A 17,631-nucleotide genomic window follows, 5' to 3' on the forward strand; every position below is an offset into this window, starting at 1 on the left:
CTGTGTGTACTATTTCTATGCCCAAATGAGAAAAGGCCATAGACTCCGATCAGTTTCGTTTCCTCAGACGAGAGTGTGGGAGGGGTGGAGTTAGAGGGAAGGAGGAAGGGATAGAAGTTGGAGGGGGAGAGAGAAAAAGAGACAGACAGACAAACATAAAGACAGACACAGACAGAGAGAGGAGTATGGGAGGGATCTGCCTAAGGAGCGGGTTATAGGGAAGGAGGGAGAGAGAGCGAGAGAACAGATTTAAACCCTTTTAAAACCTTTATAAACCCCCTAAACAGTAGCATTATTTTAGTCTATTCTACACTCTAGATAGTGGATCTTAAACACAATACATCATTATCTAAAGATTTTCTAGGAAAATGAAGCAAGTTATTGAGTAGATTAGCAATGCTGTTTATTGTTTGGCAAATAGCGCCATCAAGTGGACAGTTTTATGATCCAAACATTTTGAAAAATAAATGCACAGGAAAATGTTAAAACATTACATACACTACAAGACCAAAAGTATGTGGACACCTGCTCGAGGAACTTCTCATTCCAAAACCATTGGCATTAATATGGAGTTGGTCCGCCCTTTGCTGCTATAACAGACTCCACTCTTCTGGGAAGGCTTTCCACTAGATGTTGGAAAATTGCTGCTGGGACTTGCTTCCATCAAGCCACAAGAGCATTACTGAGGTCAGGCACTGATGTTGGGCAATTAGATTAGGCCTGCCTTGCAGTCGGTGTTCCAATTCATCCCAAAGTTGTTCGATACGGTTGAGGTCAGGGCTCTGTGCAGGCCAGTCTTCCACACCGATCTCGACAAACCATTATGGACCTCGCTTTGTGCACGGGGTCATTGTCATGCTAAAACAGGAAAGGGCCTTCCCCAAACTGTTGCCACAAAGTTGGAAGGACAGAATCATCTAGAATGTCATTGTATGCTGTAGCGTTAATATTTCCCTTCACTGGAACTAAGGGGCCTAGCCTGAATCATGAAAAACAGCCCCAGACCATTATTCCTCCTCCACCAAACTGTACAGTTGGCACTATGCATTGGGACACGTAGCGTTCTCCTGGTATCCGCCGAACCCAGATTTGGACATCGGACTGCCAGATGGTGAAGAGTGATTCATCACTCCAGAGAATGCGTTTCCACTGCCCCAGAGTCCAATAGCAGCGAGCTTTACACCACTCCATCTGACGCTTGGCATTGTGCATGGTGATCTTAGGCTTGTGAGCGTATGTTCGGCAATTGAAACCCATTTTATGCCTCTAGAAGCTGACGTTGCTTCCAGAGGCAGTTTGGAACATGGTAGTGAGTGTTGCAACTGAGGACAGTTACGCACTTCAACATTCGGTGGTCCTGTTCTGTGAGCTTGTGTGACCTACCACTTCGCGGCTGAGCCGTTGTTGCTCCTAGATGTTTCTTCTTCACAATAACAGCACTTACAGTTGACTGGGGAAGCTCTAGCAGAGCAGAAATTTGATGACCTGACTTGTTGGAAAGGTGGCATCCTATGACAGTGCCATGTTGAAAGTCACTGAGCTCTTCAGTAAGGCCATTCTACTGCCAATGTTTGTCTATGGAGATTGCATGGCTGTGTGCTCGATTTTATACACCTGTCAGCAATGGGTGTGGCTGAAATAGCCAAATCCACTCATTTGAAGGGGTGTCCACATACTTCTGTAAATATAGTGTATGTAGACCATGACCTCTACCAAGGCTTACACATCTCAGTATCGTACCAATACCGCCAAAACGTAGGATAGAGGGGCTGAGTGAATTTGTCTGGACTCTGTGGAGGAGGGTCATAGAAGGATGCATTTTGTAGAAGGACAGAGAACCTGCCTTGTGATCCTGGTAAACTACTACTCTGGGGCACAGAGGGCCTGAAACATTAGTCCTAATATTATCATGCATTAAACAATAACCACTACAAGAGCTGGCATCACTAGGGCACCATAAAGTCCAGGAATTGTCACTGCGTCCGAATCCGGAGTCGTAATCTCTTCCGGTGATCTTTTTATACGAGACTGCTATAGAAACAGACTCACCACTCCACCTTCCACTAACAGCGTCCAGACAGTTGTTTATGCTGATGACCACTGAAACACACCAGTAGTCCAGAAGCCATCTTGTCCGACCCTTCACCTTTGACATTTGGGCCTAGGGTCACAGGCTGTCATCGTACCCGGGGGTCCAGGTGAGGTGAGAGGGGAAGACCAGGCCCCTCTCCAGGGCGTGGCATCTCCAGCGGTCCTCGTCCCCCTCGTGGGTCAGGTACCTGCAGCCCATCCTCTTCTCAAACTCCCTCAGGTCACACCACAACTGGAAGTCCTGGGGAGTTAAGGATAGGGTTAAGATGATGGTTAAGAGTTAGAAGGGTTTGATTATGACTAGGGTTGGTGTTGAGCTGGAATGGAGCTAGGTTTAGGGGGAAGAGGGAGAGTAGAAAAGGACAAAGAGAGAGAGAGAGAAAGAAGTGTGAAATTTAGAGATGGCTTGTCAATGACTGGCCATTCATAATGGGTTACAAACTGACTATCCTTCTCACTTGTTATAGGCTATACCCATTGCCTTACAAACTGCTCTGAGATGTTTTCAGTTTGTCTAAGATGTCAGACACGACAAGATATTTTTTAAATTGTGATTTATCAGGGGGTGTTGCAGCACCCCTACTTCCTGTGGCTATGCTTAGCACAGTGGGAGGCCGTTCCTTCTCTTGCTAGAACAAGACATAGGCTACCTGCTGCATACTGGTGTTGACAAACCTGTAATTTCTACTAACCTGTCGGACACTGCTGAGAATCGCAGGGAGGGAGACAACAGGTGACAAGAAAAAAAAGAAAAAAAGAGCCTAAGGACAACCAGTGTAATCCTCTCCCTTTTCATCAGAATTGTTCTAAGACAATAAAGCATTACATTATTTGTTGTACATCTAGCTAAGGAGTGTTGTGCTTGAATAAGTGTTTTCTTTTGTTAGGCTTGATAATGTGCACTAGCGCATTAACGTTAGCTTGCTAACTGACCAATGCAGTCACAAACACTTCATATGAATCGAATGGGTGTGTAAGTGCAGCACAATGCGCAAAACACTAAATGCCCTACTAAGCTAGCTATCTAGCAAGATGAATAATAAAGAATTGAATTCACTCTCCACTATCCCACTGCGAATTCTAGCTAACGTTAGCTTAACAGTTAGCATCGTCATTATTTCCAGTAGCACAACATACAGTTGAAGTCGGAATATTACATACACTACGGTTGGAGTCATTAAAACTTGTTTTTCAACCACTCCACAAATTTCTTTTTAACAAACTATAGTTTTGGCAAGTCGGTTAGGACATCTACTTTGTGCATGACAAGTAATTTTTCCAACAATTGTTTACAGACAGATTATTTCACTTATAATTCACTGTATCACAATTCCAGTGGGTCAGAAGTTTACATACACTAAGTTGACTGTGCCTTTAAACAGCTTGGAAAATGCCAGAACATTATGTCATGGCTTTAGAAGCATCTGATAGGCTAATTGACATAATTTGAGTCAATTGGAGGTGTACCTGTGGATGTATTTCAAGGCATAACACATAACTTGAAAGGCCGCTCAGCAAGGAAGAAGCCACTGCTCAAAAACCACCATAAAAAAGACAGACTACGCTTTGCAACTGCACATGGGGACAAAGATCGTACTTTTTGGAGAAATGTCCTCTGGTCTGATGAAACAAAAATAGAACTGTTTGGCCATAATGACCATCGTAATGTTTGGAGGAAAAAGGGGGAGAAGAACACAATTCCAACCGTGAAGCACGGGGGTGGCAGCATCATGGTGTGGGGGTGCTTTGCTGCAGGAGGGACTGTTGCACTTCACAAAATAGATGGCATCATGAGGGAGGAAAAATTATGTGGATATATTGAAGCAACATCTCAAGATATCAGTCAGGAAGTTAAAGCTTGGTCGCAAATGGGTCTTCCAAATGGACAATGACCCCAAGTATACTTCCAAAGTTGTGGCAAAATGGCTTAAGGACAACAAAGTCAAGGTATTGGAATGGCCATCACATAGCCCTGACTTCAATCCTATAGAAAATTGCAGAACTGAAAAAGCGTGTGCGAGCACAAGGAGACCTATAAACCTGATTCAGTTACACCAGCTCTGTCAGGAGGAATGGGCCAAAATTCCCCCAACTTATTGTGGGAAGCTTGTGGAAGGCTACCCGAAACGTTTGACCCAAGTTAAACAATTTAAAGGCAATGCTACCAAGTACTATTCAGTGTATGTAAACTTCTGAGCCAATGGGAATGTGATGAAAGAAATAAAAGCTGAAATAAATCATTCTCTCTACTATTATTCTGACATTTCACATTCTTAAAATAAAGTATTGATCCTAACTGACCTAAGACAGGGAATATTTACTAGGATTAAATGTCAGGAATTGTGAACTGAGTTTAAATGTATTTGGCTAAGGTGTATGTAAACTTCCGACTTCAACTGTAGCTAGCTTCTCTACTGACTTACAGGCAGCTGCTTCACACAACAACAACAAACATCCATTGGGATTTAATTATAATGTTGCTAGTTATCTAGTTGTGGCCATCTGACTCATATCAACAAGGGCTTACTACAAATTATCACTAGCTAGCAACATTATTAGAGAATCTTGCTAGTTGGCTAACATTAGCTATCTACAGCAGGGACAACCCAAACAAGCTACTGCCACCTTGTGGTCTAGAGTATTTTGACTATTGCATCGGTGATGTATCTGTGATATGTGAAGAACAAAAAGTTAACTGCCAACAAGAGGTGCTAAGTACATCTCAACAGTCAATATCATTGGTGTGTCTGAGCCTTATAGTGTTTCTGTTAGGAGAAGATGAGGTATTTTACCTGTAGCCAGGGGTGCCCCAGTGCTTTTCCCACACTGAACCTACATCTTACTGCAACCCGGAGCAGGTTGTTGATAAGACTCACCGCTAGAGAGAGAGAGAGAGAGAGAGAGAGAGATGAGAACATCATGAGAGACTGATTCTACCTCAACACAGATAAAACGTTAGCCCAGGGGAATAAAGAAGAAATAAAATGATGTTTGAATGCTGATTCATTGATTTCTGCACCCCACCTTAGACAAAACACTAGGGGGAATGTTACTTTTAAAACCCCTGATGTTAGCCAAAGGCAGTTGGGTGTACAGACCTACCCTCCAGTGATATGTTAGCCCAGTGCAGGCGGGGGTAAAGACTTACACTCCAGTGAGATGTTAGCCCAAGGCAGGCGGGGGTAAAGACTTACACTCCAGTGAGATGTTAGCCCAGGGCAGTCGGGGGTAAAGACTTACCCTCCAGTGAGATGTTAGCCCAAGGCAGGCGGGGGTAAAGACTTACACTCCAGTGAGATGTTAGCCCAAGGCAGTCGGGGGTAAAGACTTACACTCCAGTGAGATGTTAGCCCAAGGCAGGCGGGGGTAAAGACTTACACTCCAGTGAGATGTTAGCCCAAGGCAGTCGGGGGTACAGAACTACTTCATATTTTTGAGGAAGACACTTTTGTGAAACAACCTTCCTGGGCGAGCCACTATACCCATCAGAGAAGGGGGGTTGAGGAGTCATGAAGTCAAATTGATACAAACAGTCACTTCCAAAATTATTGGCATCCTTGATAATGATAAACAAAAAATATTGTACGCTCAGAACAATTTGAAAATTATATTATTTTTTACTAATACAATTGCCCAGAAAAATAGATTTTCTTTAACAAGTAAGACTTGTTATATCTCAAAAAGATAGGTCTCAAAATGATTGCCACTTCTTAAGAATCTTATCAAAAATGAAATCTGCATTAACGTTCAACTTTAAGTTCATCTAAACTTAATGAACTGTATTGTGGTCATCCATGGCTTCCTGTTTCACTGGGGTATACAAATTAGGTAACACACATGTAAAATACATTTGTCATCCACCACCATGGAGAAAGGCAAAGAACTCACAAACGAAAAGAGAAATGGTTGTTGACCTTCATAAATCAGGTACAAACGGCTAAAAAAGGAAATACAGTATACCACTTACCACTGGAACAGTGGTAAACTTGCCTGGTAAAGGACGCATGTGTATCTTTTCCCCACGCATAGTGAGGAAGATGGTTCGGGAGGCAAAGAAAAGTCCAAGGGCCACAGTTGGAGAATTCCAGAACGTGGTGGCATCTTGGGGTCACCAAGATTCTAAAACTACAATTAGACACCACCTCCATTCCAATAGGCTCTTTGGAAGGGTTGCCAGAAAAAAAAACTTCAGCAACCAACAAATGTAAACGCCTGGAGATTGCTAAAAACAGCATTGGCACTTGGATTGGAACCAGGTGCTTTGGTCAGATGAGACGACCGTAGAGCTCTATGGCCACGCAAACCAGTGGTGGGTTCACCATTGAAAGAAATATTCATAAGCAGAAAATAACCTCATACCAGCTGTAAAATATGGTGGTGGATCACTGATGATCATTATGCGACTCTTTTGCTTGCATTGGTCCTACCAGGGGAACAAACTTACCCTCTAGTGAGATGTTAGACCAGGGCAGGCGGGGGTACATGAAGGCAGCGTTGGTGATCTGTTGTCTGATGTCCTCGTCCTCGTTGAAGGGGAACGTTCCGCTCAGGCTGACGTACAGGACCACACCCACCGCCCACATGTCCAACGAGCGGTTGTAACCGTGGCTACTGATGACCTCGGGTGCCAGGTAGGCCGGCGTGCCCACCACCGACCGGCGGAACGACTTCTCGCCGATGATGCGGGCAAAACCAAAGTCACACAGCTTTACCTGAGGGGAGAGGAGACGCTGTAAAGTCTGATGGAAGGGTTATTTTACAAAGTAGACAGTCTTCACAGACAAATTGATGCACATGCATGCACACACACACACACACTGACCTGAGGGAAAGAGTCTGGGGAGGCCAGCAGTACATTCTCAGGTTTCAGGTCACAGTGAGCGATGTGTTTGAAGTGCAGGTAGCGCAGGGCCTCTAAAATCTACACACATACACAAGTCTATGAGTCAACAAAGAATTCAAAATCAACTGAATTTTACATATTGACGTATGCATCAAACGTATTATTAAAAAGGCACTACTTTCCCCCCTCTAGAGGCACTATTTGAATACCGCAGACTGCTGAAGAAATAGTCCGTGTCCTACCGCTATGCGACCAGTACCTGTGTAACCAAGAAACGTGTGGTGCGCTCTGGCAGTCGGCCCTTCTCATTGGACAGAATCATCTCCAGCATATCTCCATGGAGCTTCTCCATGACAATGAATACGTGATCCATGGTCTCAAACACGCCCTCCAGTAGAACTATACCGAGGTGGGACAGATTCTGAACACATACGCACACGCACACATTGAAAGGGGGAAACTAATATGACGAACGGGATGTTCATTTCAAACACTGTACCTCCTTGTGACACAAACGCAACATAAACAAACAAATCTTGAACCGTCACCTGTAGAATTGCCTGCTCGTTCCTCAACTGTCTCTCCTGTTTGGTAGGGAAACGGGTTTTGTCGATGACCTTGACGGCCACTGGCCGACCAGACTGTCTGTGGGTGCCTGGGGACGAGAGTAGACTCTCAGCTAGCCAAGTAATACAATGATAATACCCTATATATAATCTGAATAGAAGAAGCTCATTGAGCCTAACAGGTAACGGCAGAGAAAGTATTTCTTCCAGTGTAACGTCAAACCCACCTCCATACACCACTCCAAACTGTCCTGAACCCAGCACCTCATCAGTGAAGATCTGATACACTGAGCTGACATCCTGAATGACACACACACAAACATAAAAAGGCACACACAAACATAAACACAAAATGCGAGCAATACACACACACACACACACAGTGTTAAGTTACTCATCTATCCATTTCAGACAATGAGACTCGAGAGCTCGTACTCCATATAGATCCATCAGCCGCCCACCCCACACACTTACCGGGCTTTTTCCACTCTGGGGTTCATGGTCTATAACAGAAAGAGTTTTCTCTTTATTAAAAGCACCAATTGTCAATCTCACCATTGTTAAAGAACATGACCATGGAACTAAGTCTAACACGCATGAGGATGATGCCAACTTTACTTTGAAGCCTTTATGAAAAACAATGTGAGAGATCATCCAGTGGCATGGCCCTCAGAGACCTTAGGGAGTTTGGCCAACTGACACAGGACACCATGGAGGTGAGTTGTGGGGTAAATACTTGGCTCTGATGTCAGTCATTGGTCTATCTCTGAACAATACTCTAGTACCCCAGTCCAAACATGCTACTTCTCTGACTCACCTTGCCCCTGTTTGTCCACCTGCCCACTGTTCAGCACGGGCATCAGAGCCTGGCGTACGGCGGTCTCCCAGGCCTGTCCGTCCCGGCCCGCCAACACACAGTACACCAGCGTGCCCGTCACCACTTCGAAGGAGTGGGCACTGTTGCCGGGCAACAAGGGGACAGACAGCTGGGCGGGGCCTCGTACCTGCAGCACCTCAGATAGAGGAATCTCCTAGAGAGGGAGGGAGGAATGAAGATAGAGGAAGGGAGACAGGAGAGGGTGTGGAGAAGGGAAGGAAAGGGAGGGAAAGAGTGAGAGACAAGGGAGAAGGGAGGGAGGAAGAAAAACACATTTAGCTGATGTTCTATTTGGCCACAAGAGGTTAGTACTGTAGTGTTGAGGTGACTGTGACTGGCCTTGCATGGTAAATGATAGAATGATAGATGGATCTTTCTTCCCCACTGAACCAACCTTGTAGTACTTGGTGTTGATCTCGTTCTGGTACAGAGTGATACTCTTCCAGTCCAATATCCAGTAATGACGTTTCCTCTGACAGAAACAATGAGAAAGTATGGTGTGAGTGTTTTCTCTCTCTGTGTGTGAGTGTTTTCTCTCTCTGTGTGTGTGTGTGTGTGTGTGTGTGTGTGTGTGTGTGTGTGCATGCCTGCCTGCGTATTTGTTCTCACCAGTGTGTCAGTGTTGGTGTGATGCAGTAGCCAACCCTCTCTCAGTACTCCACTGGCCTGTCTTTTAGTGTGACGGACTGACTGGACTACCCGCATTAGAGGAATATAACTACTGAAACATGGACTGAGAAAGAGAGGGAGGGAGGGCGGGAGGGAGGGAGGGAGGGAGGGGAGGGAGGAACCGATAAGAGGAGTAATATAGAGAGAGCGAGAGAGAGAGAAGTAAGGAAGGAGAAAGAGAGATGAGAGAGTGGGAGGGAAAGAAGAGAGAGAACTTTTTTACAACTTCAATGACAGACACTCATGTACTACATACTCAAATTATTATTATCATCAAAACTCAAAATGGAAACATACTGAACTTTACATCCTATCATAGCCATTTAAAAAAAAAAAATCTCTTACATGATTGGTGGCTGATGTCCCACTTCCTTGTTCTCAGCAAATGGAATCTCAGTAGACGGCTCGTCGTCATCGTCTTCTAGTGATGTTATACTCAAGCTCATATCCTCCTCATCATCCTCTGTGTCGTTCTTGTAGCCGAGACTGGACACTGAGTCTGAGTCACAACACTTCCTACGTCAATATTAAGCTACTAAGGCACTGTTTGTGTCAATGAGAAGTGTGGCAGTTCTACTCTCTTGTCAAAACATGTACATGGAATGTATCATTTTATTAAGGACAATTTAACTTTTTTTCAACCAAATCTTAATTTTTTGATGTAAATGTCATAGAAGTGTCCAGACACTTTTTTGTGATTTCTTTCAATTGGTTTTGAGAAACTTACCCCACCGGCAATATACTTCCTCATGCTTGTTCTGCAGTTGTAGGGGCACAGAAAAACCTAAACAAAGGCTCCAAAAACACTCAAATATGTCCTTTTAGAAACGGCAACGGAAAGAATCGCTAAACAAGTGTCCGGACATTTACATCAAAAATAGAGTTTTAAACTTTTCCTTGAAGCACGTTCGACATGGACTCCATTGGTTAATAAGTTCAGTGGCCTGTCTTGCGCTGAGACTTTGTCTCTCACCTCCTTCCCCATTGGTGTTCCTCCTCTCTCCAGGACAGTCAGCGGGGACCAGGGAGCTCTCACAGCGACGATGGCAGTTCAGCTTACAGTCTGGGGAGAGAAAGAGAGAACGAGAGAAAGCGAGAGAGGGACAGAGAGAGGGAGTGTGAGAAAGAGAGAGGTGAACCTTCAGTACACCAAGGCGACTGACACAGAAATAACACAAAATGTGAAATCTGACCAAGCGATCGACATACCCGCTCCAGAAACGTACGACTAGAGAAAGCATCCCCCCCCCTAAAATAAAACCTGAAATCTATCAGCTGCTCCCATAACCACACACCCTATCTGAACTATGACCCCCCCCCCCCCCCCTCCGACCCATCTCACCGGAGCATTGTAGGCCCTGGCGGAAGAGGCCTTTGAGAAGGTGGCGGCAGTGCTGGCACACGGTAGGCTTGGTGTAGCTGTGGATGTGGAAGGTGTGGGGCACCCTGGCCCTGCCTGTCTCACCATCCTTTCCCTGGCCCACCCCCAGCCACACCGGGTGATCTGTCCATGACGGGGGTCTGGACCTGGGCTTGGACATACTGATCTAGACGCGGAGGGGAAGAGAGCAGAGAGGAAGGAAGGGGTGAGGGAGAAGAAGACAAAAAAAGAGAGAGGGAAAGGAAGGGAAGAAAAAGAGATAAAAAGAGAGATTTTCAGGTTCTGCAGTTGCTGTTAGAACCACCCAATATTGCCCTGTAAAATAGTTCTAGGTGTATCCATGTGAATACACGATGAGTGTTGCTGACATAGAATTAGAATAGAACGCATGCAGGTCTATGACGTCAGCCACTCCAGTGTATGTTTCTAAGCACTTCTACATGAATGTGGATGTTACTATGATTCCGGATAATCCTGAATGAATCGTGAATAATGATGAGTGAGAAAGTTAGAGGCATAAATATCATACCCCCTCCAAAATGCTAACCTCCCATGTTATTGTAATGGTGAGAGGTCAGCATGTCTTGGGGGAATGATATTTGTGCGTCTGTAACTTTCTCACTCATCATTATTCACAATTCATTCAGGACTATTCGTAATCATGGTAGCATCCACATGAATGTAGAAGTGTTTAGAAACATGTTATATTCTTATTTACAAATATAAATGAATGTACCATTCATCATATCTATTAGGCACAAAATAATATGAAACACATCCAAAACAAACAGCAAACGCATCCAACAAGTTTGTAGAGACAAGCTTAATGTAATCATTGCATGCTAGGAATATGGGACCAAATATTAAACTTTTGACTACTTTAATACACAACACTTTTGGTCACCTAAAATGAAGGGACTACGTACAAAAACTGCTGTAATTTCTAAACGGTTCACCCGATATGGATGAAAATTCCCTCAAATTGAAGCTGACAGTCTGCACTTTAACCTCATAGTCAATTTAGCATTTGAAATCCAAAGTGCAGGAGTACAGAGCCAAAACAACAAAACATTTGTCACTGTCTCAATACTTTTGGAGCTCACTAAATCGCCAAGAATTCTGACCTCCTCTAGACTGCCTCCTGCAGGTGTGGAGAGGGAGTGCGTCCGGGGCCTGCCAGGGGGGAACAGGGACAGACTGGGGCCACACACACGACGCCGTGCGCGGCTACAGTCACTAGGCAACTGCAGCGCACAGCGCTTATGGAAGTCTAACCCACAACCTACGGAGAGAGACAGAGAGAGAGAGAGAGAGAGTGAGAGAGAGAGAGAGATGAGACATAATTGTAGACAGAATCTGAGAATTGCTGAATAGATTGAGGTACAAAGATATATACGACTAAGAATTCAATACAATTCAACATTAAATAAATACTGGAGTTGCTCGCTGTGATTAAAGATAGGGATATACAGAAAAAGTACTGCTGTATCCAATTCCTTACCTTCACATTTTAACCCTTGACGTATCAGTCCCCACAGCATCTCACCACAGTGGTGACAGAAGGTGGGGGTGCGATATGATTGGACAGCCAGGGAGTGTGGGCGGGTCTTCATCTCCGTCACAGCAGCTGATCCTGAGTCAGATCAGAATGAGCAGATTATAGTGATAGACAGACTCATTAACCTAGGACGCTAATGCCTCGATAAGACTGACAGCGTTATTGCATCAATGCTGTGTAATAAATGCTGCAGTTCCAACTTTTTTCATGATCCAAAATGTGTGTGGATATGTGTGCGATAAAAGTTCAACATTCACCTTTTGCTACTAGTTCTGTCAAGTCTACGCTTACAATTTGATGCATACGTTGGATAAATCGTATGCACCACAACACAGAACACACTGCAATTGCCTCTGCAACGCAATGCTGCAAGGCAAACGCAGCGTTCCTTTGGAAATGAATGTACTTCTGGCGTACAAAAATTCAATGACGCTGTCGGTCTGACCGAGGCGTTAAACTAGTAAGTAAGTAGATTCAATCGCGGTCAAAAGTAGTACACTATAAACGAAATAGGATGCTAGTTGGGACACAACCCCAGCCTGACCTGAGAGGATGACCTCTATGAGGTCACCGTCCTGCAGTGGATCCTGGTCTTTGAGTCTGTGGAGGAGGTGTTCTGAGCCAGGCTGGTGTCTAAACAGGAGGATCTTCTCCCCTACACCCACCACACTGCAGTCTGGAGCCTAAAATACCCAGAGACATGATCAATCAATCAGTGTGGTTCTGTCTGGTTTATCATCTGGATATGCATCATCAAAAGCATGCAGACACACAGTGGGTGTTTAGTGAGGAGGCCATTATAGAGAGAGACTGGTCATGGAACAATGTGAGGGATGTCAAGCGTCATTGTCGTTAGATATTCAAATGTGATGGAAACAAGTTTGAGTGTGGGTTCATTTCCAGGCTTTCTGACCGTTTGTTTGTATGTTTGCTACCAAAAACAGGCAAAGTGCAATGACCTCTGGGGGGGATTTCCAGATGATTCACACAAACCACATACAGGTTCACACACAAAGATTTACATTTAAGTCACTTAGCAGACGCTTCTGTCCAGAGCAATTTATAGTGCATTCATTTTAAGATTGCTAGGTGGGACAACCACATATCACAGTCATAATAAATACATTTTTCCTCAATAAAGTAGCTATCAGCAAAGTCAGAGCTACTAAGGAGGGAAAAGGTCAAGTGCAAGTGTTAGTTCACAATTATTATTTTTTGGGGGGGGGGGGTGAGAAGGGGGTGGGGGGTGCTGTGGGATTATTTAAGATGCTCTTTGAAGAGGTAGGGGTTCAGATGTTTTCGGAAGATGGGCAAGGACTCTGCTGTCCTAGCTTCAGGGGAAAGCAAGTTCAACTATTGGGGTGCCAGGACAGAGAAGAGCTTGGATTGGGCTGAGTGGGAGCTGAGAGACCAGAGGTGAGAGAACAGAGTGTTCGGGTTGGGGTGTAGGGTTTGAGCATAGCCTGAAGGTAGGGAGGGACAGTTCCTCTTTCTGCTCCGTAGGCAAGTACCATGGTCAAAGACACCTACACAGACACGTACACACAGTACATTGCACATATGCGCACGCACGCACGCACGCACGCACGCAAACACACTTGTATAACTAACCTTGTGGGGACACACAATTCAGTCCCATTCAAAATCCTATTTTCCCTAACCCCTAACCCAAATCTGTACCCTTACCCTAACCTTAAACCTAACCATAGGTGTGTGTGTGTGTGTGTGTGTGTGCGTGTGTGTGTGAGAGATGCAGGAGGAGAGTCTGTGGTTGGAAAGTAAGCTGCAGACACAGCTAAACCACACAGCAGCCCCTCTGGCTGACATAGTAACAGGGCTATCTCTCACTGAGGTGTGGTAGAGACAGACATACAAAGACATACACACACACACACACACACACACACACACACACACACACACACAGAGAGAAAGAGAGGGAGAAAGAGAGAGGCAGAGAAAGACATTTTAGCTACTGTGTTGCATCACACCAATAGTTAAAGAAATTGGCTAAACCATTCTAGACTGGGGGGGGGGGGGTGGCTGTGGATGTTAACCTTGCGTTCTATGATCTCTGCCGCCAGTCTCTTGGCGTGGCGAAAGCTGAGCTGCCCTCTAGGCACCCATACCACCTCCCTGAAGAGGCCTAGCTGGAACTGGACCAAGGCAGGGCCGAGAGGTGCCTGGAGGGGCCCGGGGGCCGCGGGGTGGGAAGGTCGATCAGGGGCACCCGGGCTGGACCGGGTCAATGACATCCTGGAGAGAGAACCTATAGGTGCAGATAGAGATAAAGATACCTCTCTAGCGCTATGACAGAAATAAGACGGTGTACTTATAGGAGAGAATTAAAATATATTTATCAGGAACAGAAGTACTGATGGATCATGGATGCATAGGTACACTAAAAATAACATTTATTCAAATAGCACATTTCCTACATACACAGCAACTGAATGTACATCACAGGCACGGAGCTTGTCAATAAGTGAACAAAATAACAGAGCATATTGACATACTAGATTTTCTGTACAAAGTTCAATCAGACAAACATGGCTACTGAGACACGGCAAAGTACTTTTGGTGAGGGAAACCCCCTTACTTGATATTTCAGAGTCCATACAGTCTAGTTTACACCTTCCAGGCTCGGAAAGCTCCATCTTAGCAGCCCGATCTCCTGTCCTCGTTCAAAAGACTCCTTGACAAATGAACAGTGGCTACTGTTCTCAACCTTTTCTTCAGAAGCACACTGGTGATTTCCTCATGTGAGGCTGTAGGCTTATAACAGTGACAGGAAGCCACTTAGTAACACCCTCAGCCCAGAATGTGAACACACACACACACGTCAACTTGATACTTACCAGAAGCCTGGTCCACCGTTATCATTTATCCAATAAATGTCACACTGGTTTGTTGGTTCATGTCGTGTACAACTTGATCTCTTATGTTCCAGCAGGCAAGGTGTGTATTTCAAACTAATTTCAATCAAGCTGTTTCATTGTGTCAAAAGAATGACGTCACACAAAAAGATCAGGATAAATTTGAAAAGTGGAGTTTTTCCTTTATTGAACCTTTAATAAAATATACAAGGTTGTTGGCCCCTTAACAATGAGATTCACTATACTGAAGTAAAGTGCATCACAAACTCCCCCCCCCCATCCCCCCCTGCTACATTCTGCAGATCAAATAGTAACACCAGGGGTGAGGGGTGTTTACTTCTACATGTGGTATATCTATCTATCTATATATATATCTATCTCTATTTGGAAGAGAAGCACTGCGTTTAGGTATGAGTTTTTCTTTTAAACATTCCTCGGTGTATAAATACAGCCTCTTTAGAGATCTACAAACTACAGTCCACTAACTTCTACATATTTAGACAGCATGAGGATGGATGTGTGTGTGTGTGTGTTTGAGATAATGCGCTTGTACGCGTTGAGAGTAAATTTGAGTACGTGTGACAGAGGTCATACATTGGCAATTCTGTACATTATTTGCTGCAATGATGCAAAGCCCTTCCCCCCCCAATACTTCTCTCCAACGTGCCATTTCGTTTCAGTCACTGATGCTCACTTGTCACCTAACAGCGCTTCACATCTCTTTTTCCATTCTTCATCAGTCGTCTTTTCCTCCTCGGCCCTGCTAGTCTGGCTAAAGTGTCACACACTTTAGCCTTTATTCCAGCATTTCTCCCCTCCATGTAAAAATCTATATCCCGTCCCATCCACCACATGACAAAGCACTAGCAACACAATCAGAAGATGCAAATCGTTAAGACCACTCTCCTTCTCAAAGACGTACAGTAATATACACTCTGTGGCCAAGTCTCTTGGTATCGGTCTTACAAACAAAACAATTAAAGAGTCAACACAACACAGTGCACTCTCACCCCCCCCCCCTTCCTGTTCCTCCCTCCCATCTCCCATGATAAAAGTAAAACCCAACATTTAAATCAACCATTCAGTGTTCAACAATAACCTGCACATCGTCACTTGAGGTTGGAGCCAATCACAGACAAGAATAGACCTAATGACGACGACGTTTGGTGAGAGGACTGTCATTGGTTAGATCATCCTAGAGCCATTTTCTGTAAACCGATCTGAATCATTCCAATCAACAGTAGTGATAAGGAATCATTGTTTTATATAAAAAGAGATGGACAGATCATGCTCACATATTCAGTAAACGCCAACCAAGGAAAGAGAGAGAAGTTACAAGAACTAGAAGAATTGATAGTTACATACCATTCGCCCAACGCTAACCTCTTAAAGAAACAGATACTGTACCTTGCGAAACTAAATCAGAGAGCAGTACAACTACGTGGAAATGTAATTTGATTGGAGTAATGTTGTGCTTTGGTGGCTGTGTCCATGCAATCCATTTATAGTGTGTCTGGAGATTGTACCGGGCCGTGCCTACACTGACTGACATGCGCTGTTTGTCCAATGTCAGCATTTCCAGTATTTCCCCCAGGACTGAGCAGAACTAAGTTAGCCTCATATTGATTAGCGCACATTGTAGCAAAACTTCTTAGAGTAACAGAAAATGAGCATTTCTTATTGGGAAAAGTCCAGGTTGTCCTGTTTCAGTCCATTTTCTTCAGTTTAGTGCCTAATGAATATGAACCTGGTCTCAAATCGGTTTGTGATTCCGCCCCTTGTTTGTCCTTCCGCCAATTGAGCTGCGTTCACAGGCAGCTCTATTTATATTTTTTTCCCACTAATTGTTCTTTTGACCAATCAGATCAGCTCTGAAAAAGAGCTGATGTGAAAAGAGCTGATGTGATTGGTCAAAAGACCAATTAGTGGAAAAATATATATCAGAAACAGGCTGCCTATGTAAACAGCCTTATTTATCAAGTTCAGAATTGTCTGGCAAGGCAACAAATGATAGCGGAGTTGGCTAGAGCGCAAACAAATCTGGACAGATCAGGCTATAGATTTCGGGGGAAATCCTACCTTCGGCTTAAGTCAAATTTTCACTTGATGTCAAATGAGACTAAGTAATACATTTGACTAGAATTTATATTCCCCCCCTGGTTGATGTCCTCTTTACTAGTCTATATTCCCCCGTTTGTCTTTTCACTGTTCTACATTCAACGGACAGTTTATTAGGTACACCACCGTGTTCACAAAAATGAATCGCTCCTACAGACAGTGAGTCACGTGGCTGTGGCTTGCTATATAAAGCAGGCAGACAGGCATCGAGGCATTCAGTTACTGTTCGAATGAATGATAGAATGGGCAAAACGAGTGACCTAAGCGACTGAGTGTGGAATGATCGTCAGTCAGCGGCAGTCCTGTGGGCGAAAACAGCTCGTTGACAAGACAGAAGAATGGCAAGAATCATGCAAGCTAACAGGCGGGCCACAAACAGACAAATAACAACGCTGTACAACACTGGTGCGCAGAACAGCATCTCAGGAATGCACAACCTGTTACTCCTTGTCACGGATGGGCTATTGCAGCAGATGACCACACAGGGTTCCACTCCTATCAGCTGAAGACAAGAAGAAGCGGCTCCAGTGTGCCCGCGATCACCAACACTAGACAATTGAAGAGTGGAAAAACATTGCCTGGAACATGACATCAAGTTCAGTTTACTTAAATGGCCTGCGCAGTCCCCAGACCTCAACCAATAGAGCAGAGG

At 44.6% G+C, this 17,631-nt stretch overlaps 1 protein-coding gene across 3 annotated transcripts; it reads right to left on the reverse strand.

Moving 5' to 3' along the window:
• Positions 1 to 1,604: 1,604 nt before the first annotated feature.
• LOC115198467 (serine/threonine-protein kinase D3) lies at positions 1,605 to 14,860 on the reverse strand. Of its 3 annotated transcripts, XM_029760430.1 has the most exons (20): positions 14,844 to 14,860; positions 14,585 to 14,760; positions 14,043 to 14,254; positions 12,530 to 12,668; positions 11,929 to 12,060; positions 11,552 to 11,709; positions 10,389 to 10,593; positions 10,020 to 10,109; positions 9,392 to 9,545; positions 8,987 to 9,110; positions 8,772 to 8,849; positions 8,318 to 8,531; positions 7,975 to 8,003; positions 7,728 to 7,800; positions 7,483 to 7,589; positions 7,194 to 7,355; positions 6,914 to 7,012; positions 6,536 to 6,803; positions 4,884 to 4,969; positions 1,605 to 2,332 (listed from the first exon to the last, which is right to left on the reverse strand). In XM_029760430.1, the coding sequence occupies exons 2-20, from the start codon at positions 14,640 to 14,642 to the stop codon at positions 2,168 to 2,170; spliced, it is 2,553 nt and encodes an 850-aa protein (XP_029616290.1). In that variant the 5' UTR covers positions 14,643 to 14,760; positions 14,844 to 14,860; the 3' UTR covers positions 1,605 to 2,167. The 3 variants fall into 3 exon arrangements, with proteins under 3 accessions (XP_029616290.1, XP_029616289.1, XP_029616291.1); XM_029760429.1 differs by having other exon boundaries at positions 14,585 to 14,846; XM_029760431.1 differs by having other exon boundaries at positions 2,298 to 2,419; positions 14,585 to 14,848.
• Positions 14,861 to 17,631: the final 2,771 nt, after the last annotated feature.

This window comes from Salmo trutta, chromosome 8 (assembly GCF_901001165.1).
Source record: "Salmo trutta chromosome 8, fSalTru1.1, whole genome shotgun sequence".
Taxonomy (NCBI): Eukaryota; Metazoa; Chordata; class Actinopteri; order Salmoniformes; family Salmonidae; genus Salmo; species Salmo trutta.

What these genes read in the sequence shown, in the direction of transcription:
- LOC115198467 (XM_029760430.1), bottom strand. Translation starts at nt 14,642, where the DNA reads ATGGAGCTTTCCGAGCCTGGAAGGTGTAAACTAGACTGTATGGACTCT. An exon ending in CATAGAGGTCATCCTCTCAG is followed by an intron (nt 12,061 to 12,529) that starts GTCAGGCTGGGG and finishes GATCTGACTCAG; the next exon opens with GATCAGCTGCTGTGACGGAG. An exon ending in GGTGGACAAACAGGGGCAAG is followed by an intron (nt 8,004 to 8,317) that starts GTGAGTCAGAGA and finishes TTTCTGTTATAG; the next exon opens with ACCATGAACCCCAGAGTGGA.